This window comes from Polyodon spathula, chromosome 1 (genome assembly GCF_017654505.1).
Source record: "Polyodon spathula isolate WHYD16114869_AA chromosome 1, ASM1765450v1, whole genome shotgun sequence".
Taxonomy (NCBI): domain Eukaryota; kingdom Metazoa; phylum Chordata; class Actinopteri; order Acipenseriformes; family Polyodontidae; genus Polyodon; species Polyodon spathula.
Genome location: NC_054534.1, coordinates 63,317,218 through 63,341,686, shown reverse-complemented (window position 1 = coordinate 63,341,686; position 24,469 = coordinate 63,317,218). Strand labels below are relative to the sequence as shown.

Below are 24,469 nucleotides of genomic sequence, written 5' to 3'. Positions count from 1 at the left end.
ATTCTCTCATAGTACGTACGAGAAAATGTTTAGTTTGCTAAGTGTTCCAAGGAAAATGCACACTGGTATTCTCTCACTACAAATGGCCCATCTTAGTACATCTACCCCTCAGTGTACTGTTGGAGTCAAATCATTTGAACAATATAGAACATGTAGTAATGAATCATGCAATATCTACAATGGAACCTATTATAATAATCTAAACTGCCCAAAACACCCAGGCTCGATTGCATAAGTTGTTATAGACATGATCTGCCTGTATGTACTACCTGATTTACCCAACAGTCAGTCTCATAATGACTTTTGCTGCACAGTTTAAGACTTTGCCTTCATATTTGATACACTGTTGTATTTTACAGGTATGATTATCTCACATTATGGGTTTCAGTAAACAGTGTTAATTAACCCTTTTGCGGCCACATTTGTTTTACCTTTATTACAGGCAATGTTTATGACTTTTGGCACCAGAGTGGAACATTCTTTTTCTGTCGTCATACCATCATCGTAATGTAGTTTTGTAGATTTTGGAAATGCAGGAACCGCTGGAAGGCGTAGGTCAGTGCCAATTTGGTACAATTGACATTGTTATATGGGTAAAAATGCATCAAATTCAAGAGACAGAAATATACTTCCTTATCTCCTGTAATCCCCTTGCAAATCTCAGTTTCAGAAATGCATATCACACAACATCGAAACAAATAATGCAAGGGCCAATAAAACTCTGAGGGATGGTGTTGCTGCTGGCGGGACGGGACCACAATGTAGGGATGGGGAGTCGATCCCAAAAGAATCGATCCCCGATTCCGTTTCTTTCAAGTATGGGATTCAATTCTATTTTTGGCATCATAGAGAGTTGACTCCAGCACCAGGATCGATTCCGACTTCTGGAATCGAATACTGCACATTGTAATTAACTGACATGTAATATATTACATTGATTTTATTATTGTTAATAATATATTATTATTATTAGGGATGTGATTTTGTCACAGCGGTCCCGGAACCCATGAATTTGGACATTTGTTTCCGCTCAGCATGAAAATAGGAAAGGAGCAGTTCACGTCTTTTGAATTGGTTTCAGTGTAAAGGTAAAGTGGTTAGCAAAAATCACATAAAGGTAAATACTTACACAGAACTATAAAAGTGGCCAAATTAAGTTCTAAGCAACGAGCAGAGCAATATCTCAAACAATTTAATGAAAGAGGAGGGAGCAGCTTTAAGTAGAAACAAACTTCAAATTAACAGAAGCCTTTTGTGCAGAAAATATACCTCTGGATAAACTTGATAATGCAAAACCTAAAGCGAGGGTAGTTTACAGTTCTGCAGAAGCACAAACCCCGATTTGCTGCTCTTGCAGTCGTTCCTGTGAGGTGCTTAACCTGTCAACAGTGTAAATGCAGAACCATCCTTCTAATCCTTTAATATACTTGTAATATCAAAACCACAGGTGTGTTTAAATAGACATTAACAAACAGGATTTTGTAAATTTCTCAATTTACAAACATACCATTTGTTTTATTTTATTTATTTATTTTTTACATTGGACAAGGTATACATATTAAAATTAAAAGGTAAGCATATTCCTGTTTTTAAAAGGTACTGTTAAAACAAAACAAAAAAAAAAAATCTATGTTTACTTTTGACTAGAAGCATGTGTTAAAAGAAAACACATTAAATACATTAAATATATTTGTTTTTCACAAATACTAAAATATTACAATATATTACATGAATGAATATATTTTTTTAATTAAAATCTTTGTAGCCATGACCATTCTGTGATTGTGCTGTGATTTATATATATTTTTATAGTGACAAAACCACATCCCTTATTATTATTATTATTATTATTATATTATTATTATTATTATTATTATTATTATTATTATTTCAGGTTAGTTTCCATGTATCTGTATGTACCAGTAACAGTTACTTCTTGCTCAACAATGCCGCATAATGGTGGTTTTGCTGTTATTGTTGTTTTCTCACCTCAAGCGTATGATAGGGGCTCTATGGCTATTGGCTTAACTGTGCAATATTGATCCAACAACAACATCATTAGCTTGGTAAAAATGTTGAGAGGGAGCAAAAAAGGGGAAAGAGCAAGTCAGCTGTCAAAGTAAAATGCATCATAGGCAAAAAAATACTTACATACAATTAGACAACTTCTCCAATGTGGAAACATCTAGTGACTTTTCACCCCAAAGAGAAAACATCCTTCTTAAAATCTGTTCCCTAGGTAGGCCCTATGTCTTTCTCTGAATCTTTCATAACACAATTACAATTTTAAATCAAGAAAAAAAAGCTAAAGTCTGTAAAATTTTAAGATATCATGTTATGCATTTTTTAAGCTAATGCAATTTAAGGTGGTCTGGTTTTTCTGTTTTTTTTATTAAGTTGACATATTTCCCAGACAAATACAAATTTCCACAATATAACAATAATCATTACCAGATACACAGTAAATGTCAACCAAGAATGTAATATCTCATAGCCTATTGCAATGTTAAGCCACTGCTGTAGTACAGTATGTTGGATAATAACAACATATAGACGTTCCAAGTATAGTTTATATATTATGTTGCTTTCAAAGTTTCAGCTTTTTTAGACAACTACATGCTTTATTGTATTCTGCTTATTGTCTGCTACAGTATTAAAAATGTTGATGCTGTAGGTTACTACTATATAGCTCAGCTTCTGTATACCTGCAGAATAGATTGCCGATAGGTACTGGTGAGAGATGTAGAAAAGTTTTTCGCTTCTAAAATTACTTATTTATTCCTACATATTTATTTGTAGCCCTATGCCATCCATTTCCATTTTTAGAAATTGTGCTGCAATATGTATGTGTAAAACATTAGTTTCCAGCAGTGTATTTGGTACAGTACATTTGTTCCTTACAGTATCCAGCTTATTACCTGATTCAGTACAGTACTGGAAAAATATAGTTATATATTGTTTTCTGTGAGAGGCAAGAAAGAAGAGCGGGCCCTGTTGACTTGCAGAATATGGCTGAGGGAGGTGACAGGCAATTTGGAGTAAATGTGCCCCTACTAATAATAAAGCAGTTCTTTTTTTTTTTTTTTTGACAGCTGGAGTCTTTATACCTTTATTTTTGTAGTTGTTCTTGTGCAATTTTTTTTTTTTTTTAAAAGACCTTTATGTATAATTTGACTTTATATTGAAACACGGGTATGTTTTTACAACAAAGTTTTGTTTTTTGTTTTTTTGTTTATGTACTACACTTTGTACATTATTTTTGTATTTTATATTTGTGTTTGTGAATGTTTTAAGCCATTTACTGTTGTTAGCACAGTATTGGTTTTTAATGGGTATTTTGCCGCTGACGAACTGTTAAGTAAATAATAATAAAAAAAAAAAAATTTAAAAATGAAGGGTCATAAAAATTACCCAAAGCGTAAAATGAGCTGGAACAGCATAGCCTTTTAAATGTCCAAATTCTTTTTTACGTTCCCATTTTCAACATTTTCTTTTACATTTTACTCTTGCATTTCAATAGTGTCAATCAAACTGAAGTGGGTGGGCGTTGCCCTTTACACCATTGGCTAATCCACCAGTATGCAGTTGCAGTTGATTAGACTTGATTGCATGCATAGGCACTTGTAGCAGTAAGAACATCGCTGAACAGTACCTATCTTACCTAAAAGGTTGTTTAAAACATTTGAGTACTGGTTGAAGTTCTGTTGAAAGCTCTTTTAGCCAGACGTACTTAACGCCAATTTTAAAGTGTGTAACTTGTAACCATTTCTAAGTTAAACACATGGTAATACCCTTTATGAATATGGCCCAGTATGTCTAGACCAAGTAATTTGTCGTACTTCATCATTATCTAGCCACGCTACCTAAATAATGCACAATGAACATGTGTTGCATCCATGCGTTTGCCATTAACTTCATTCACAATTATGTTTTCGTAATGTGACTGTGTAGCTCAAGAATGTGAGTTAGAAATCACATGGTGTTCATTTTTGGATATCGTTATCATTTAAAGAACATTTAAAAATAACAATAGTTCCCTGTAACATCCTCTGCTAACAAAAAATAACTCATAGTACTGAGCCCCTGACACTTGTGTTTCACATCCGCTCAGAATTTCAGCCCTGCATCGTTAATTTCCAGGTAAGGGAGAGATTTCCACAGGACTGAAGCATCATGCCACATATAGATTACATTAAAAACACCACCATTAAGCAGAACATATTGTGCTCAGACATCGTCATGTATGTACTAAAACTAGACGCAATCAGGGTTGGTATCCATTGCACCTGCGGCACAAAGTTTCATAATACTAATATATATGAATTTAAAGAAATATAATTTGTAAAACAGCTCATAATAATTACTTATAATGTTAGACTGGCATTTTATAATAAGTTAACACAATAGGTTCTGTGAGTGTGATTACCGGTATAATTTTGAGTGCTGTCTATATTCAAGGGAAACTGCAGCTACAATCACGTGACATAATCTTAAGCAGAGAGGGAGACTATTCCTGTACTGTAGCTGAAAACATTATTTCTAGAAAAGGAAAAGGGGGGGTGGGGACAAACACACATTGAAGGGGCCAGTGAAAGAAGAATAGAAGGGATCATTTAAATAAAAGGATCTGCAGTTGCCAGGCTACTGATGCTATTGCTCTGGTGCTCATCCAGTAAGTCTGCATTAGTCACTGAACAAACTAGGTCTTGCTCATTCTTCATGTTTAAAGAATTAAATCAGTTTCTCCAGACGATTGTTTACTCAGCCCTGTAAAAATACAGACGACCACAATATGGAGATGAAAATACTCAAATGGTTCACAAAAAATGATACTGATATTAAGGTAGGAATTGTCACAGATATTTCTGTTTTTATTGAATGAATAAGTGAATACTATGTTTAATATCTGTCTTTTAGAAGAACATTTGTATTGAACTGCTGACATTAGAACATGCCAGAATGTGCAGCACCTCATGCTGTTGGCGCTTGCTGTAGTAATTGTAACAGCTTGCTTCACTTGATGTGTCATCTGAATTTATAACAAAGTTGCTTTTTGAGGAAAAACAAGTGCTAGCTTTAACCATTGGTTTTTATTACTGTTTTATATATATATATATATATATATATATATATATATATAATATATATATATATATATATATATATATATACACACACACACACACACACACACACACACACACACACACACACACACACACACACACACACACACACTGTGCTCCCTTGCTATAACACTGGAGACGCACAATATGAGCGTTATACACAGCAAAAAAGTAAATACATTAGAAAAGATAACCACGTAATAGGCATAATATGTATTTAGTTATAAAACTAATGCTGAATAAGATATCTGTGTTATAAAGCGCAAATGTAGCTTTTTTTCAGTTCAGTTACTGTATCAAAAGGGAGAGACAGAAACAAAGGTTAGACTGAGAAGTTGTTTACGGTTTGAACAACACCAGTACTGTATTTACTGTAGAAATATTGCATGAATCACTAGTATAGGGAATTGGGGGACATTATAACCAAGAGCCTTATAGCGAGGGAGCACTGTATATTATAATTATGAACAAATGTATTGAAGCATATATATATATATATATATATATATATATATATATATATATATATATATATATATATATATATACACACATATTTTCAGTTTTTTTCAATTTGCTGATAAGAATTAAGATGTCAAATTAGCATTTTGTTGCTATCACTGCTTTTTAGTGGACTGTCATTTTAAGCACATACTGTGTATGCCATATGCTGTTTCCATTTAGCAACTGCAGTTGAAATGTTTCTAGCTCAAATTTTGAAATTTTTAATTCGTTTACCTGTTTAAACTTGCAGTTTCCACAGTCAGATAAATGAAATCAATTAAAAGGCACACACACAGTCAAACATATATATCATAATGAAAAAAAAAAGTTGTATTTTTGATTGTGAGAATTATATTATTTGAGAGGTCAAACATGGTATGGTCCACCTGAAAATATTGGATTTCTTTACTTTTATTATCCCCTTGAAGGGATAAATTAGAGGCGGTTCTTTTTTTTTTTTTTTTTTTAATGAATAGAATTCTAATGTAAAATTGGGGTTTGAGCTGAACTAAGAATCACTGTTCCAACTACAAACATTTTTTCATGTGGTCACAGCTGTCAGTTCATATCAATGTTTGGTTATTATGGGAGTGGGTTTTACATACTGTTAAGTTACATTAAACTTTGGTTGAGAGATTTAATTAAGTTATTTATATGCAAATTACCTCTAACTGTAGGATTCTATTTGAATAATGTGTTTATCTTTTTATGCCATGTTAGCATGAAATAATTGCACACAGCTATATATTTTTTTAATTTTTTTTTTTTTTTTTTTTGCGATTTAAAACTGTTTAGCCATGCTGCTATTAAAATGCAATCCTGATCTTAATTCTGGCGTTTTGTATGTGGTTTATTTCACGGATAAGGAAGTTTATGCTTTCTGTCTAGTTATTTTATTATTATTTTTTGTATTGCAGGCAAAAATGTCACAAGTTAAACAAGTTGGTCTTTTGGCTGCTGGATGTCAGCCGTGGAACAAAGATGTCTGCGCTGCAAGCGGGGATCGATTTGCATATTGTGCTACACTTGCTATTTATGTTTATCAGGTAAGATGGCAAAAATAATCTGGTTGATTCTGTCTAACTCATTACATTGTGTTTTGTTGGAGTTAAAATCAGTTCAAAGTACTGTATGTATTTTAATGCTGTACCTTATTTTGAGCATTCAGTGGGGTCAACATTATAATTCAAAAAGTAGCGTGGCATGGCAAAAGAAGTAGCAGAGAGAAAATAAAGGTTTTCATTGGCGCAGTCCAGAGATCAATCTTTATTTTTAGTGGTTCGTTTGTGAAAGGAGAGTTGAAGAGGAGTGTAGAGAACCCCATGTTACTAACCAGCCATTTTGCTCCACTAATGAGTGATACCTGCAAGTATTGTCATTGAACACAGAATATATGTTTCGGTGAATTAAACCTTATGAGGTAACATGGGGTCCGTTCGGACCCCACTGTGCTTTAGTATCAGTTATTATGTGGATCTAGTTAGTTGATTTTTGTTTCCTTTTAGGTAGTTGTCAGGCACCCATCCTGTTACACTGTGCAAAGGATAATCGTAGTACAGTAGTCTAGCTGAATTTCCCAAATTGTTTTAGGTTTTGGGTCCGTATGGACTCCAGGCAAAGTGTATTGGCGAGCGCGACCTACTTACGTGAATATCTGAGGCACCTGGTTCAATAGCTAGCTTCCTGGATCAAGGCTTGTTTGAAAGTACAGAAATAGAGCTTTCCAACGATGCATCTTATGTCCTGAACAGAAGTTCTTAAGCAAAACTACAGCAAACTGAAACTAATGCTTGAGCAGCAGTGACATTAGTCAGCTCCTAAGTTTCGTTTGTTGCCTGTTACTCGGTCGCTTCAACAGATAGTGTTCCGGCTTCAGCGTCATTTAAAAGCACAGGATTTGAGCTTTCCATTGATGTCAGGCATGCCCATATGAGTACCTTCTACCACCCCTCATTCAGTGCTCCCGTGCTGTGACGAGCAGCAAATCGGTAGGTTGGTCCAAGTGCCTGTAACTCAAAAATGGAAAGAGCTAAGAACACAGTCGATATACCAAATGAAAGAGGAGGCTTGGGGCTTGCCTAGAATAAACTACAGCTTCCAGAATACAGTGGTGCCTTCACTTAAATAACACATTATACCAAATGATGGCTAGTAGTAAAGGAAAAGCAAAATAAAGTGTTCCTATACACATTTGTATTCATTCATTTACTCCAGTTGTTAGTTATATGTTGTTTTATTGCTGGGGTCCGGTTGAACCCCAGGTTACCAGGAAAGTCAGTTTTCTGATGTGTCCTTATGAGGCTTAACCTCATGTAAACATTCCTAAAGAAAGAAATGCAAATTGTAGTGTGTCACCATTTTTTTCTTTATATAAAATCAATATACTTTAATTTATTTATTTATTAAAATCAAAACTTAAATATAACAATGCCAAGTTGATCTTTTTTTTTTTTTTTTTCTGGATGCAGCTCTGAAATGAAATAGATTTTTTCTTATTCATTTCTCTTTTTTACAGCGTGATCACAGGTTTAATGAATTCAAGCTCCGAGCAATCATGTCCGAACACAAAAAGACTATAACTGCCATATCATGGTGCCCACATAACCAGGACATATTTGCAAGTGCCAGTGCAGACAGTCTCTTGATAGTTTGGAACGTGGCTGAACAAAAAGTGGTGGCAAAATTAGATAACACAAAAGGTAAGCCAAATGTTTAAAATGTATAAAATGAAAAAAGAAAATCCTGAGGCTACTTTGAGAAAAATACAGGACTAACTTGGAAACAAAACTTGTAATGATTTATGTGTAACATGTGTTAGAGCACAGGGTTTTCTGTAATTTTCAGAAATATTTTTTTACAGAGGAACAGGTTATACTGTCCTCAAGGCTCACATTTGCCCCATTATACCATAGCACTAGCACTTGTGTTCGCATTAAAAGGCTCAACACAATTTGCAAGGTCTCTTACCTACAGTTTTAAAAAAGGGGAGCACTATAAATAAGATAGACAACATGGCAAAAGCGTTGTAGGATATGTGTTCTGTTTGCCTGCTTTATTGATTTCTATACAGAATATCCTGGGGAGTAACAAATAGTCTCCTTTTTCCGGTACAGGTGCATAAAGGACATCCAATACCGAGAACAATAACCACAACAGAGCTGTTATGGATGTTCTTATTGAAAACAGCTTGTATCCATAAACAGTGTCTCTGGCACTGATTGAATGAGAAACTCCTTCATGGAGTTGGAGCTATAGCTTAATCAAACATTTGCCGTTTTGATCATATTGTATCTCCTGTACAGTCGAAGACCTACATGTATTATCTGTTATTCAGTATGATACAAAACCAGGGAACTGAATGTTATGTCTTATCCCAAGGTATCCCTGCCAGTCTGAGTTGGTGCTGGAGCTCAGGAGATGCTGTTGCCTTTGTCTCGCAGCGAGGGCCCTTGTATATATGGACTACCTCAGGACCAGATAGTGGGGTAGCAGTGCACAAAGAAGCCCACAGCTTTTTGTCAGACATCAGTCTATTTAGATGGCATCCTAAAAAGAAAGGGAAGATTGCGTTTGGGCACACAGATGGAAGTCTTTCTGTTTTTCAGCCTGGTAAACGTCTTCCTTTGTTATCAAATTCTCTACAGTATAAACAAGGATCAACATGTTTTAATAATAATAATAATAATAATAATAATAATAATAATAATAATAATAATAATAATAAAAGTAAGACAGACCACTATAAAAGACAGCCTGACTCACTGCTGTTCTACAGTCAGTTTCAGAATTTATTCAATGCTTAACAGCATTTTAGCTAGATTTCATTAAAAAAACTTATTATGGTTTCTGCAGTCATTGACCTTACACAGACAATGTCAACTGTATCATTTAGACTGTGCCTTGCGATCCATTTAAGACATTACCATAAAAATCAAAAGAAGCTATGTTCATACCTAACTATGCATTTTGTACAAATTTGTATTTAAAATAGCTCAAATACACCTATACCTGTCAGAACCTACAAAACAATATGAACCAAGTGTGTACCTCTGTACAAGTATACAGTTCATTATATTTTTCCATTGTTATGTTTTAAAGGTTCGAAGAGTCAAAAGCATGTTTTGAGACCAGAATCTTTAGAGGGAACAGATGAGGAAGATCCAGTCTCTGCGGTAGAATGGGACCCTCTGTCCACTGACTACCTCCTTGTTGCTAATCTCCACAATGGGATTCGATTAGTTGATTCAGAATCTTTATCATGTATTACAACATTTAGTTTCCCAAGTGCTGCAGCATATATACAGTGTTTAGCATGGGTTCCTAGTGCTCCAGGCATGTTTATAACTGGAGGTAAGTTTACAGCATCTTATGTCTTTCACGAGTCACAAGCAAAAAAAAAAAAAACCCACAGATCATTCACATTTATAAAGTGGTTGTTCTCATAATCCAACCCTGCTTATTTCCAGTTGATAATAATACACAGTTTCTCTCAAAAATATATAGGTGGCAAAAACTAAGGGTGCTTCAGTGTCAAACTGTATTTAATCTATTACTTGGATTTAAATATTATATAATTAACTTATGTAAATAGTGCCTGCAAAATAAAGGAGGGTGATATAGTGGTAGGGTAGGGTAGTAAGCTGTTCATTTTAATTCAAGCTTATAATGTTAGTATGTGATGTCTGCATTTTCTATAAATGTAGTGTGTGATCTCATGCGGTTTAGGTGAAAGAGCCACAAACCAGTGAATGGAAATGTATTCTACAATACTTTTTTTTTTTTTTTTTTTATCAGATTCCCAGGTTGGTGTGTTGCGAGTTTGGAATGTATCAAGAACAACACCTATAGATAACTTCAAGTTAAAGAAGACAGGTTTTCATGCATTGCATGTATTGAACTCTCCTCCAGAGAAAAAAAGTATGTATCATTGTATTGTTTATGATGTAGACATGCAGGCAACACTGCAACAGATATATGTATTGAGTAGATGCTGAACCACTATGACGAACTACAGTATTTACATTTTGGGAGAAAAAAAAAAAGAGCAACCACATTTGTTGATCCCATCTGCTCACTGGTCTGACAGGAAAAATAAAGGCACAAAAAACTCACATGTTTGCATATTCCAAGTGCTGCTGTGTGATACCAGACATTTAAATTTTGGAACAGAAATTGACATTAAATATTGGAAATCTCAGGGGGCTCTACTCAAGGAGCTTATGTAATATAACAGTTACAGCTGTTCTGTTTAAATCTTAACAAGATTCGTTTTGTAATTCTAGCTTTTTCCACACAATCCCCAACTAAAAACCATCATACTTCTTCTACAAGTGAAGCAGTACCGCCACCAACTCTGTCTCAAAACCAGGCATTTTCTCTTCCTCCTGGTCATGCTGTTTGCTGCTTTGTGGATGGTGGAGTTGGGCTGTATGACATGGGGGCTAAGAAATGGGATTTTCTCAGGGACTTGGTGAGTGCCTAGTATTGCACAATGCATCTCAGTTGATGTACTTGTGCCTGTTTATATTCCTAATAATTATCACACAGTGGTGTTCTGTTTGTTTAATTTCACCATTTGTATGTTGTAGTAAAAATTTCAAAAATAATATAGAGCATTATCTGAAAAACATGTTAGCTGTTGCATCTATGATCTCTGGAATCATTTGGGATTTTGAACTGACTGCATGGATTCCAATGCTGTAAGCTTGGTATTTTCACTGGTCTTGTCATAAAGTAATAATTGCAGTCTTGTAAACCACAATTGACATGTTACGAATTAAGCCCAGTTTCTAGTTTGTGCCACAGTAAAAAAGGGTACAAGCCACATGAGCATTTAATTTCCACTGAACTCACAAACCAGATAAACTCTTATCAAAGACCCTGTTCTTGCCATAGGCCCAAACAATTTTGACTTAAAGTCAGTTAAGGCATATTTCTAATGATATTAAAAATTTGATTGACAAATACGATTTACCAGTAGTCATAAAGTCATACTGTAGGCCATATTTTGTATTAATTGGTTTGATTGTTTGGTGCCTTAAGTGAATAACTATTCCTGTTGCATGTTCTTGTTTATATTACTTTCAGGGGCACGTTGAGACAATATTTGACTGCAAATTCAAACCAGATGATCCCAACTTACTAGCTACAGCTTCGTTTGATGGAACAGTAAAAGTATGGGATATAAACACACTAACAGCAGTATACACTACACCGGGCAATGAAGGAGTGATCTATTCACTTTCATGGGCTCCAGGTAAGAAGTTGTCTTTAATAATAAAGATGTGAGTATGTGTAAATGTTTAAATTGTACCCAGGTTTCATTTAATAACTATTGTTTTATTTTACAAAAGGAGATTTAAACTGCATAGCTTGTGCCACGTCTAGAAATGGTGCTTTAATATGGGATCTAAAGAAAGGCAAACTGATAACAAAATTTGAGGAGGTAAGTTGATTTCTGTTCATTTGTTAAAAGGTAAAAGAAAAATAGGATCAAGTAAAGTGTGCTTAGGTTTTAATATTCTGCCTGTTTTGAATTTAGCACATCAAATTGCCATCAGAATGTGGAAACCAACATGCTTACTGTTTGAAAGAATTAGAAGAATTCCTTTGCTGAATTGTTAAATTTAATAAACTGCATCTTCATAACATTTTTTGCATATTGTGCGCTTATGTTAGCTGATATTCACATTTGAATTTCTTTTTAAAGCATGGAAACAATGGAATATTCTGTATTGCATGGAGTCATAAGGATGCTAAAAAGATAGCCACATGTAGTGCGGATGGATACTGGTAAGTCTTTTGCATCAAGATAACCTCTCATTTTTGTGATATCTGGAACATGATAAGGCAGTGAATGCACATGCACATATGTCTTCAAATTATCCTTAAATGCAATTTTATTATTGTACTTGTAGAATGTTTGCTTATTTAAGTACGAAAAACAGCTCTTTCTTGATACTGTACCGTAATTAAAAAAAAAAAAAAAAACATCTGCAAATTACCTAATACAGTCTACTCTCATTAATATGAATTGTATTGTCAGGAGTCTAAGCCAAATGAATACCAACAGTTTTTATTGAATATACAGTAACACAGTACACAGTAATTACAGTACAATGAAAACTATTATACATTTAAAAATACTCACCAGTCTATTGCGGGAATGTTGAAATCTGCAGCAATATCTTATCTTTTCTTGAACGGTGGTATATTATCCACTGCTTTCAACACCTCCACTTTCGTATTTTTTTCCGCTGCTTTATGGAAATATAATTGATGCGTGGCAACTTGTGAAATGTGTCTATTGCAACTCGAGATGTATCATATGAATAGTAGTATCAAATCAGTTAATCTGGATCCATGTTAACAGATTTCACAGTATCCTTTACACTCAGCTGTTTGAACTTTGTATAATTAAATGTTTTCTTCCATGGGAAATCTCCAAATAAATTTGCACAAACAGGAAATTTCAACTTTGCACAGAAAATGAATTCAAATTGTAAGAAGTGATTTACAATAAATGACTGCTGAAGTTGTAGCATTAAGACATTTGTTTAATCTGAGTTTGTTTTAATTGGAATTGACTGTGTGTGTGTGTGTGTGTGTGTGTGTGTGTGTGTGTGTGTGTGTGTGTGTGTGTGTGTGTGTGTGTGTATATATATATATATATATATATATATATATATATATATATATATATATATTTATTTTATTTTATTTTATTTTTTTTTTTTAATTTTTTTTTTTTCAGCCTAATTCATACAGTTGATGGAAGAATATTACATAAATATAAGCATCCAGCTGCAGTTTTTGGTTGTGACTGGAGTCAGAACAACAAGTAAGTATGAATGTGTTAAACAATTAGCATTGTTGCTTACATAGCAAAAGCATACAAAGAATGACAAAAATGTTGTTATCTGGTAAATACGGTACTGCTGTAGAGCTCTCATATACGGTAAACAGTTCTCCATCAACAGATTTCAAAATGTCAAATGAGGAAAAATCATGTAAATTAGTTTCTGATTTTAAAAGCAGGAACATAGATTGCAGAGCAAGTTCCAAGCTCACCACTGTCTTTGCTGTGCTGTATATATATATTTTTTGTATGAACAGGCTATTGAAATTCAATAAACAGCGTGTTGGTAGAAGTCATTTGCAATTCTTAGTAAGTACTGTAATGCTTTATAATGCTTATTAAGTCTTGACCATTGACTTAGGTCTTTAGAAAACAGTACATTGATTTGATCAACAAAGATGGTCCACTAAATCATGCTAAATTATATAGTAAAGCTATTACTGCACACGTGTCTAATAAATTAATCTGGCCTATAGTTTGTGAGATCTACAGTGTGTTTATATGAAGCAGCTCAAATGTTCTGTTTTTAGAAGCAAATAAAAGTAAACTACACTGCCACATGATCTTCGACTAACTGTCCCTTTATTACTTCTTTGCAGAGATATGATTGCCACTGGCTGTGAGGACACAAATGTCCGAGTGTATTATTTAGCAACCAGTTCTGATCAGCCATTGAAGGTGTTTACTGGGCACACTGCCAAGGTATTCCATGTCAGATGGTCCCCTTTGAGGGAGGGCATCCTCTGCAGTGGATCTGATGACGGGTAACTTAAAACATTATTATTTTTTATCAGAATTCTATTTCAGATAGAATATACAAATGCTAAGGTAAAACACACATCAGAGATTTACCCTTTTTCCTTACTAGTAGTATCCCGGATCTTCTTATTAGTGGTATCTAGCAGTTGTTGTGGTTGCCAGTCTACTGCATTTTGTATTTTTTTTTTTTCCAAATAGACTGGCACAAACCAGTGGTTGTGTGAAAATACAGTTGCTTAGCAGTTTGCGTTTATTTCCTTTACAGAACTGTACGAATATGGGATTACACACAGGATGCCTGCATTAATGTTCTAAGTGGACACACAGCTCCTGTAAGAGGGTTGATGTGGAACACTGAAATCCCCTATCTGCTAATATCAGGAAGCTGGGACTATACAATCCGAGTGTGGGACACAAGAGATGGGACATGCCTAGACACTGTGTATGATCATGGTGCTGATGTTTACGGTAAAATGTCAAAATTAGTTTCAAGATGAAGTATTAAATTAATTGTATCCCTCGTAAAAGTAAAAGCATTGCAAAGAGTAGAGCCTAGGAAAAGCATTGTAAAATCTTGGTATAGCACAATCAAAAACGTAGGTAACCATGTAAACGGGCTAAGAATATTATAGTCTTTTTAGGCTGTAAATAGACTTTCTCCAGTTTAAAATATTAATTAAAACATGACTTATGACCACAGGACACCACCATCATATTGGCTATAAAAGTAATGTTTGCACGATGATGCATCTGTCAAAGGTTTTGTTCTATAGAATGTTATTTGTACATGTTTTCTTTCTAAATGGCATTTTTTATGCTACTTTAGGGTTAACTTGTCATCCTAATCGTCCCTTCACTATGGCTTCATGCTCTCGAGACTCCACTGTGAGACTCTGGTCATTAACACCTCTAATTGCTCCACTTCAGATTAAAATTTTAGTTGACCGTAGCTGGGAAGAAATAATTGGCAATACTGGTAAGTCTTTAAAAAATACATAGACGCACATGTTTGAATGATGCTTCACTAAAAGAGCCCTGCTGTTTGTTTAACTGATTGTGAAAACTACAGGTACAAAGATTATTACAGCTTATTTCATTATTATGACAAATGTTACTTACTGTATCTTTCCTCAGGTAGCACTTTATTTGCGCAAATTGGAGTCTGTAAAACCAGGTGATATTTACTTAGGAGGTCAATTATGATCATATGATAATTTTTCAAGGAACATATGTTTTTCAAGTGTTTTATTGCCAGTTGTCACCACCTGCATTTATTTTCATATAAATACTCTCTCCAAAACAAATGTACTAAATAACTGTTTTAATACTATGTCAAAATATTGCTGTTTAGATCGTGCAATGGCACCTGGTGCTCCCCCTCTCCTCTGTGGCAAAGTTTCAAGAGACATCAAGCAAGAGCTTGATAAACTAACAAATGATGTTCGAGTGAAGAAGCTGAGATGGTTTTCAGAATGCTTTTCTGTGAGTATTTTTTTTTTGTAAATTGTGGAGATAGCTCTTTATTTACCCCGGTGTGGCAGGGTGAAAGCCATGCCAGTGTAGTGTGTGTGTGAGGTGAGCGGGCGGAGGTATTGGGGTGGCAGGGAGGGGGGTAAATTCTTCCCTGCCATAGTACATGTGGGAATGTGACTGGGGCCTTAAAATTGAATAATTTATTAATTAGGCTCCAGCCACAGGTATATAAAAAGGCAGTTAAAAGCCTTTCTTGAGGTGAAGGAGTTAGGGGTGAGATTTGTGATTCGTGATTTGTGATTCAAGTGTAGCTTACCCAGCCTACAAGTGCGGTTTTGTTTAGTTTAAAGTTTTTTTTTTTTTTTTTGGCCCTTGTGCCTTTTTCTGTGTTTATTGTTAAGTAAAAGCGTGCAACAGCACCTTTTAAACTGCAGCTTCTGAGTCTGCTTCCTGAAATTCACCAGCCATGGTTGTGACGTTGTCTTTTCACACCCCTGTTAAGTAGCCTTTTCTTGTTTTTATTTGTTTTTAAACACGTGCTGCTCAGCAGATCAAATTAAATTTTAATCCTATGCCTTTGAAGAAAACCAGTGACAGTTGCACACTATTCAATACACCCTGTTTTATGAGACTGCATAGCTCCATGATGAGAAACAAGTTTAATCTACCTTAGTGGTACTCTGGCCCTAAATGGTTATGCCAATACACTGTCTTGTTATTACGCAGCATACAATGAACACATACATCTTTTAAAAGTATCCTGGATTGTGCAGAACATACCACAAGACAATGAGCAAATATATAATGTGTTTCTTGTGTTCCACATAGCCACCAGGAGGAAGTGAAAACCTTTGGGATCTTGTTGCTGTTATTAAAGGTCAGGATGATAGTTTGCTTCCTCAGAACTACTGCAAAGGAATCATGCACATGAAGCACCTTGTTAGCTTTAAAACTGTAAGTAAAAACAATGTTTTTTTTTTTTTTTTTTTTTGTTATTATGTTTAATGAATGTTTTTTTCTAAAAACACTGACATGATTTTTCCTGTACTGGTTTTCCTCAAGTTAAAAGGACATACCCAAAAGTTGACCGATACGAAACAATACGCATAAAAGACACCTTACAATCATTAAACCACTTTCGTCGTCTCACTTCACTTCTCACTTCTAATTATATGATGGATATATATATATATATATATATATATATATATATATATATATATATATATATATATATATACACAGCTCTGGAAAAAAATTAAGAGACCACTGCAAAATTATCAGTTTCTCTGGTTTTACTATTTATAGGTATGTGTTTGGGTAAAATGAACATTTTTGTTTTATTCTATAAACTACTGACAACATTTCTCCCAAATTCCAAATAAAAATATTGTCATTTAGAGCATTTATTTGCAGAAAATGACAACTGGTCAAAATAACAAAAAAGATGCAGTGTTGTCAGACCTCGAATAATGCAAAGAAAATAAGTTCATATTCATTTTTAAACAACACAATACTAATGTTTTAACTTAGGCAGAGTTGAGAAATCAATATTTGGTGGAATAACCCTGATTTTCAAGCACAGCTTTCATGTGTCTTGGCATGCTCTCCACCAGTCTTTCACATTGATGTTGGGTGGCTTTATGCTACTCCTGGCACAAAAATTCAAGTACAAGGTTGTCCTGGAAGAAAACTTGCTTCCTTCTGCTCTGACAATGTTCCCCAACTCTGAGGATTGGTTTTTCCAGCAGGACAATGCTCCATGCCACACAGCCAGGTCAATCAAGGTGTGGACAGAGGACCACCAGAACAAGACCCTGTCATGGCCAGCCCAATCTCGAGACCTGAACCCCATTGAAAACCTCTGGAATGTGATCAAGAGGAAGATGGATGGTCACTAGCTATCAAACAAAGCCGAGCTGCTTAAATTTTTGCTCCAGGAGTGGCATAAAGTCACCCAACATCATAAGAGTAAGGGCAGAGTAAGAGCAGATATGTAAAAAGGCGAATAAAGGAATCCTGTTTAAAATACCATTATACACAGCTGTAACAAATCATTTGTTTACATAGATACAGGGTATTAATGCTTGTGACAGAGTAGCCATGTAGGTGCATGTATTCGCTGCTGAGTGACAGGTTGAAGTTGATACTCGCCACAGGCGAACAGGATTTATTTACATATCAACACACTGTACAGCTCACATGACACTACCAGCAATGGTTGCGCACAGAGCACATACAACACAGTGTACAAGAACTCTGGTAGGATCTACAATCTCTGATCTAATCTTCTCTTTTCAATAATATACTAACATAGGTGAGGAAATTGATCATGGCAGATAAACGGTTAGGGTGGATATGTGACGGGCAGATACGCAGTGGATTACTGCGTGTGCGTGTGTGTGTGCGTGTGTGCAGGTGTGTGTATGTACGCAATAAGGCCCGACCTCGGGGCATTGTGAGGCATGAGACAACATCAAGTGTCTTCCAACCCCGAGAAGTCCGTATAATCAGCCTATACAGATGCCCTAAAGGGCCTTATTGCATTTATAATCCAGGGAAAACAGTGGATTTGAAGGGGAAAAAAAGCATAAATCATGTTTAAGGCAAAAAAAAAAATAGTTTTTTTTTTTTTTTTTTTTATATTAAATACCCTTAGGCCAAATAAAGGAGTCTCATGTATAACTTTGAACTACTCACTAAGTTAAGATGAGTAAATTAATTCAATGAAATATTTTTTTTTCTTTTTATCATGTACACATTGCCATTGAAAAAATATACCAGGGGGTGGAGTTGAGATTGCAACTGATGAGTGTTCTTTTTTTTTTCCTGTCAATGCAGACACACTGAGCAGAACAGACGTGAGGAATAAAAATAAATTAAATGACGTATCAGATTACAGTAATTTTCAAGAGCTGTGTCAGAGAGGGGTGGATAATGTGTACAAGTCTCATTTTGTGTTTTTCTTTATCGTTTACAAACTGCTAAAAATACATTATTTTAAGTGACAAAGTTGGGGTGAGCGAGCATTTTTTTTTGGGGAGGGGGGGGTGTTCTTTTTTGCTATCTTCCAGTTCATTTAATTGTTCTTCATCCAAATCTGCATTTCTGCTTACTACTTTGGGATTTTTTGCAGGTAATTGGTCACGCAGTTTCATAGTTACAGCTGTACATTTAAATTAAAATTCTGTTAAAATTCTGTGAGGCAACGCAGTGATTTAGAATATGTGACAAGGCTCCACCTGTGTGTGTGTGTGTGTGTGTGTGTGTGTGTGTTGTGTGTGTGTGTGTGTGTGTGTGTGTGTGTGTGTGTATATACTATATATATATATATAAATCTCAATCATTGTTTATTTACTTGATAGTGTTCTCACTAAATCTAATACTATTGTAGACTCTAAATTCTTATCTAAACTGTTTTCCAGTTACAGTAAATAATTATAGGAGCTGATATTAGTGTGAGGCAAGTTTACCACAGTATTTTTATACTTTTTCCATACTTTTCCTGTGCATTTGCTATGCATTTACCATAGTTTACCCTGATTTACCATGTTTTTTAATAAGCTTTACCATACTTCTCTGTGCTTTACAATGCTTACCTATGCTTTACCACGCTTTCACTGTTCTTTATTACACTTTGCTGTGCTTTTACTAAGGGAAACTTGCATAAGGGAATAATCATTTCTTACATGACAGACAAGTGTGTCCATAGATAATGTAAAATAACTAATTGTACAATAGTCACTTCACAAACTAAAACAGTACATATATATATATATATATATATATATATATATATATATATATATATATATATATATATATATATATATATATATATATATATATATAAAACTGTATTTTGTCTTTTTATAGTCAGAAGCCCAAGAGTTAACTATTGTGAAAATGTCTAAGTTTGGAGGTGGCATTGGTGTGCCAAGCAAAGAGGAAAGGCTAAAAGAAGCAGCAAAAATCCACCTGGGATTAGGCCAGATCCAAAGACACTGTGAGCTTATGGTGGAGCTTGGTGAGGTAGGTTCTATGCAGTTCATTATTCAAATAAATATTTACATCTACTTTTCTTGAAACGCTGTCAAAAATACAGTACAAGAGAGAAAAAAGCATCACCATCAACCATCCTTAAATACCTGTATGCATTTTGACCTAGAAGTAAAGTGTATAATAACAATAATAACCATATCATTTTTAAACATGTTTATGTCTATGGCCAGGTGTTTAAACTACCGAACAAAGTACTGCACTGATCACTGTATTTCCCCTGGACAATGACATTGTATGTTCTTGATAGTGTTTTCCAAGTGTAAAATAAACTACAGATTCACAAAAGAGGGAAGATATATCAGGTTGAAATAAAATTTAAAAAAATGATAACTATCACGTATCTTCAGGTGTTAGGTTTCTGCAACAAGTATAGCAGTGAGAATAAAAATGAGAAGAAGTATATACAGATAAATGGTTAGGTTATGTAGTATTAAGATATTATTGTAAAAGTGGCTTAAGAACTTCATACATATTACTTAAAGCAAATCTGTTTCATGAAGAAGTTCTGTATTTTCATATTTACAGATATCCACATGTGATAATGTCATGATGAAGCAGGAACTAGTGATTCAGTCTTCATGAGAACAGCTAGACCTATTGTATTGTCCTTTCCATTCTGCTATGGCATCACACCAAAAGAAAAAATATGTAATAAGATTAAAAGGTTATTTTAGTCATAATGTCAACATACATATATTTCAGTGGGACAAAGCTTTATCAGTTGCGCCTGGTGTGTCAATGAAGTACTGGAAAAAGCTTATGCAAAGGTAAGAATTTGTTGTGTTCATTTAACAGAATCCAGAAACAAAGTTAAACAAAGTGAGGTGTTTTCTTTTCAGCACCTGAACATATTTATAAGGTTTGAAAAACGTATGTCCGTTATCACAGTTTAATAGTGTTTTATGATAAGCATTATATAGTATAGTATTATTATTTAACTATATGTATTAAAATAAAATCTAGCATGTGATTTACCAAATTGATTAACTATTTATTTCAATCAAAATGCACTTAAACTATCAATAACATATCCATTAATATCTAAAACCAGGTACAATTGTAAAAGTTGGCATAACACAGCTAGCAGAAAACATAATAAAGCTAATAATCCTGGCTAAAGAACTAGGAGTGCATTTGGTGCAGTGCACTGGTGTAAGATCTGTTGGGTGACAGAGCTTGCAGGTCTTTGTACAGAGGAGCAGCTTGGTGAGTTGCATCAGGCTACAGAACAGTAATACAGTGGAGGATAGTGTTGGTACTACTAGAGAGCCTGCAGATCAAAAGAGTGGGGACTGTCAGAGGCAGAAAATCATAGTGGATGATTCCCTTATAAGGCATGTAGACAGGAAGTTTTGCACAAGAAACCCAGTAAACAGGAGTGTTATCTGTCTCCCTGGTCCAGAGTTGGTGATCGACAGAGTAGACCGGGTCACAAACAGGGCAGATACAGAACCAACAGTGATCGTCCATGAAGGGACAAATAACATACGTGAGAGGAGGTTGGAGATACTGAAAGACAGGTTCACTGAACTCGCTGCCAGGCTGTGGCAGGGCGAGAGCCCTGTCTGGGCACAGGGTTTTATATGTGGGGAGTATTGGATGGCAGGGAGGGAGTTAAAGTTCTCCCTGCAACCACACATGGGAATGTGGCTGGAGCCGTCAATTGAATACATGTTTGCATAGGTGTACAGATAAGGTGATCATGGGTGGTGAAGAGGTTAGTGTATTAGAAGTAATGTGATGAGTGTTTTTTGTGTTCTGTGCTGTGCTGTTCCCCCTGTGGTAATTATGTCTGTGAGTGTTGTGTATAGTCCTTTTGTTTTGGCCCTTGTGCCAGTTATTTTGTTTACGTGTTTTGTTCTGTGTTCTGTCTAGCGTTTGTTTATTCTAATTATTAAATGTGCACACCAGCGCTTCACTCGCAGTACTCAGTGCCCATTTTCTTGCTGGTCTGACGTCACCCCCAAGCCATCTTGTTCACACAGGCTTACAGAGAAAAGGAGTCAAGTAATCTTCTCCGGGTGTTTTCAGTTCTGAGAGCAGGGAAGGAGAGGCTTAGCAGAATCATTGGTTTAAATCTGTGGTTAAAGAATAAATGCAGAAGGGAGGCTTTGGTTGCATAGATAAATGGAGAACCTTTTTTAGAACTAGAAGCACACATGTCAACTGAAAAGTATGACATTGTTGGAATCACAGAATCGTAGCACTGTGGATGGAGAGTAATTCAACATACAGGGTTACAAACTATTCCAAAAAGATTACTGTAGATAGGAGAGGAGGAGATGTTGCTCTATATGTTAGGGAAGAGCTAGAAGTAAAAAAAAAACGTCAAATCATCTCTGTCTACAAACCAAAGTGGGTCAATTTGGGTTGAGCTGTTAGGTAAAATAACAGCTTTTTTTTTTTTTTCTATTGGCGTATGTTACAGACCCCCAGGTCAGAAAAGAAATGATAGAAAATTATTATACGAAGCAATTAGAAATGCAAGGGACAGGGCAATTTTAGATATAGTGTTCACAAACAACCAGGAGATACTATGTAATACTGAAGTAGTAGAGCCCCAGTGATCATAACATGGTTCAATTTGAAATTACCTGGGATTTCAGACAAAAGACTAAGAAAAAGTATTGGGTGTAACAATCTATGTTATAAGTATAAAATGAAGAGGATGGAAATAGTGAATGGGTACTTTGAAAAGGGTTTATAGTTGAGCCTCGTCAATATTGTGAGGCAAATAATAAGGCAACTCTAATGTTAAGCTATAGCAAAAAACATGGAATACAAGTCTAGAGAGATTATAAATGCATGGAATAGCCTACCAGGTGAAGTAGTAGGATCTAAAACACCAGGAACATTTGAAAAAGACTCTATTCTGTGCTTTAAATTGCTAAAAACTCCCAAGTTCCACAGCCCTGTTGAAAAACTGTTGGATTCCAAGTTTCCGTAAAACTGATCACACTCTGAAGTGGGCATCTGTTACCACCAATTAACTATTTTTTTTCTTTTGTAGGAGAGCTGACCAGCTTATACAAGAAGAAAATGATGATGTAATTCCTTACTGCATTGCCACAGGTGATGTGAAGAAACTGGTGTTTTTTTTCACTTCAAGAGGACAGCTTAAAGATGCTCTGCTTGTTGCTCAGGTAGCCTAGAAAATGTCATGTGATTTTAAACTGTTTATGTTCTTTGACTGGATGCACACACCTAAAATTACCTTGATAACTGATGCTGGGTTCAGCATCTATAATGCTTAGTGTCTGAACTGCAGATTCCATATAAATGCAACAGAACCGGACCACCTTGTATTCCCTATGCAACACCTGGCTTCTCTCTAAATAGTCAATGTCAAGCTCTTATGCCAGAAATCCCCAAATTAGATGCAGATGCTTGTATCCAAATGCTTAGAAAATTAGTATCGTCCTATCTATATATTTTTTTTAACAAACCCATACGTATTACATATAGAAAATTCATCAATCTGAAGAGAACAGTTAACAACTGAAATCATATAAAATAGCATGTACAACATCACGTTAACCCATTAAGTGCCATTGTCTTCATTTGAGAACAGACTAACTTTGTAATTTTGTTATGATAACTTAGCCTAATTGTATTAACGTCCAAATGCAATGTGTCAAATGGCACAATACAGCTTGTGTTTTGAGTTGTTCAAAATAAAAATGATTTGGTACTTAATGGGTTAATACCAAAAAAATATTTATGTGATATTTGATTTTCATTCAATAGGCAGCTGGTGAAGGAAACATACAAGTCCCACATACTTCCTCCACAAATAACTCCCCAAGTGCTGATGGTAACAACATGGACAATTATAATGGGTATGTTTAAGACAAATAATTCAAAGGAAGCCTCTACCTTAAAACAGTATAAGAAGACCACAGACACTTGGTTGTCTGCAGGGTGGATATGTGACCAATTCCAATGGCACACAGAGTTATCACTTCTGAAGCATCTTTAAAAAAAAAAAAAAAAAAAAAAAGTGTATAGGTAGCTCCTATCAACCAATCTTATTCATTTTGACTAAATTAAACTTACAACATGTCAGGCATTCCTTTTGATTTGCTTTTTTTTTTTGTTTTGGTCCAACCCTGTGTTTTTTCTGTGAATGTTAAAAATTCTGATGGTTTGGCTTTAAGAGTTCTACAATTGTACAAAAACCTGTCAAAAAATATATAGAAATAGCATTCCAATCTGTTCCAAATTGCATACTTTCTAGTATATATGCTTCAGACTGTAGATAGGAGCTTTGTAGAATGCAATGCATTTAAGATTACGTTCACGTAGCTATCTGTCAGTGGTGTACTATAAAAGCTTTTCACTCAGGCTTGGCATTCTGTTTCAGATTGTTACACAAAGTCAGCAAAGAGCTCGCCGCGTGGTACTTCCAGGATGGACGAGCAGTGCTGGCAGCATGCTGCCATCTAGCAGTGGACAACACTGAGGTATCATTGTTTTTACTGAGCTTCTATAACTGTCATTAATATATGGTATGGTTAAAGAGAAGTGGTGTGATTAACCCTGTGGTCAAGCATTAAATATAAGATATACTGACACCCAGTGGAAATTTCTGCAAATTACTTGATATTCTTGGAGAAAAAGATATAATGGAGGCGTAGTGTGAGTGTCAGATTTTAGGTCATGGCTACCTAGTTTAGCGTGAGTTCTG

The 24,469-nt window shown here is 35.1% G+C and overlaps 1 protein-coding gene across 1 annotated transcript in view; it reads left to right on the top strand.

The window, feature by feature from the left end:
• The first annotated feature begins 5,975 nt into the window (after window positions 1-5,975).
• LOC121320741 (WD repeat-containing protein 17-like) overlaps window positions 5,976-24,469 on the top strand; it is a 32,431-nt gene continuing 13,937 nt past the window's right edge. Inside the window, exons 1-20 of the mRNA XM_041259333.1 lie at window positions 5,976-6,676; window positions 8,146-8,329; window positions 9,009-9,239; window positions 9,729-9,980; window positions 10,425-10,547; window positions 10,913-11,100; window positions 11,718-11,886; window positions 11,984-12,075; window positions 12,340-12,422; window positions 13,384-13,470; window positions 14,088-14,252; window positions 14,513-14,715; window positions 15,074-15,223; window positions 15,599-15,729; window positions 16,549-16,674; window positions 19,597-19,752; window positions 20,485-20,549; window positions 22,793-22,925; window positions 23,530-23,621; window positions 24,146-24,245. Coding sequence (XP_041115267.1) covers window positions 6,428-6,676; window positions 8,146-8,329; window positions 9,009-9,239; window positions 9,729-9,980; window positions 10,425-10,547; window positions 10,913-11,100; window positions 11,718-11,886; window positions 11,984-12,075; window positions 12,340-12,422; window positions 13,384-13,470; window positions 14,088-14,252; window positions 14,513-14,715; window positions 15,074-15,223; window positions 15,599-15,729; window positions 16,549-16,674; window positions 19,597-19,752; window positions 20,485-20,549; window positions 22,793-22,925; window positions 23,530-23,621; window positions 24,146-24,245 — 2,979 coding nt within the window. The 5' untranslated portion in view covers window positions 5,976-6,427. The remainder of the gene's footprint in view (window positions 6,677-8,145; window positions 8,330-9,008; window positions 9,240-9,728; window positions 9,981-10,424; window positions 10,548-10,912; window positions 11,101-11,717; window positions 11,887-11,983; window positions 12,076-12,339; window positions 12,423-13,383; window positions 13,471-14,087; window positions 14,253-14,512; window positions 14,716-15,073; window positions 15,224-15,598; window positions 15,730-16,548; window positions 16,675-19,596; window positions 19,753-20,484; window positions 20,550-22,792; window positions 22,926-23,529; window positions 23,622-24,145; window positions 24,246-24,469) is intronic.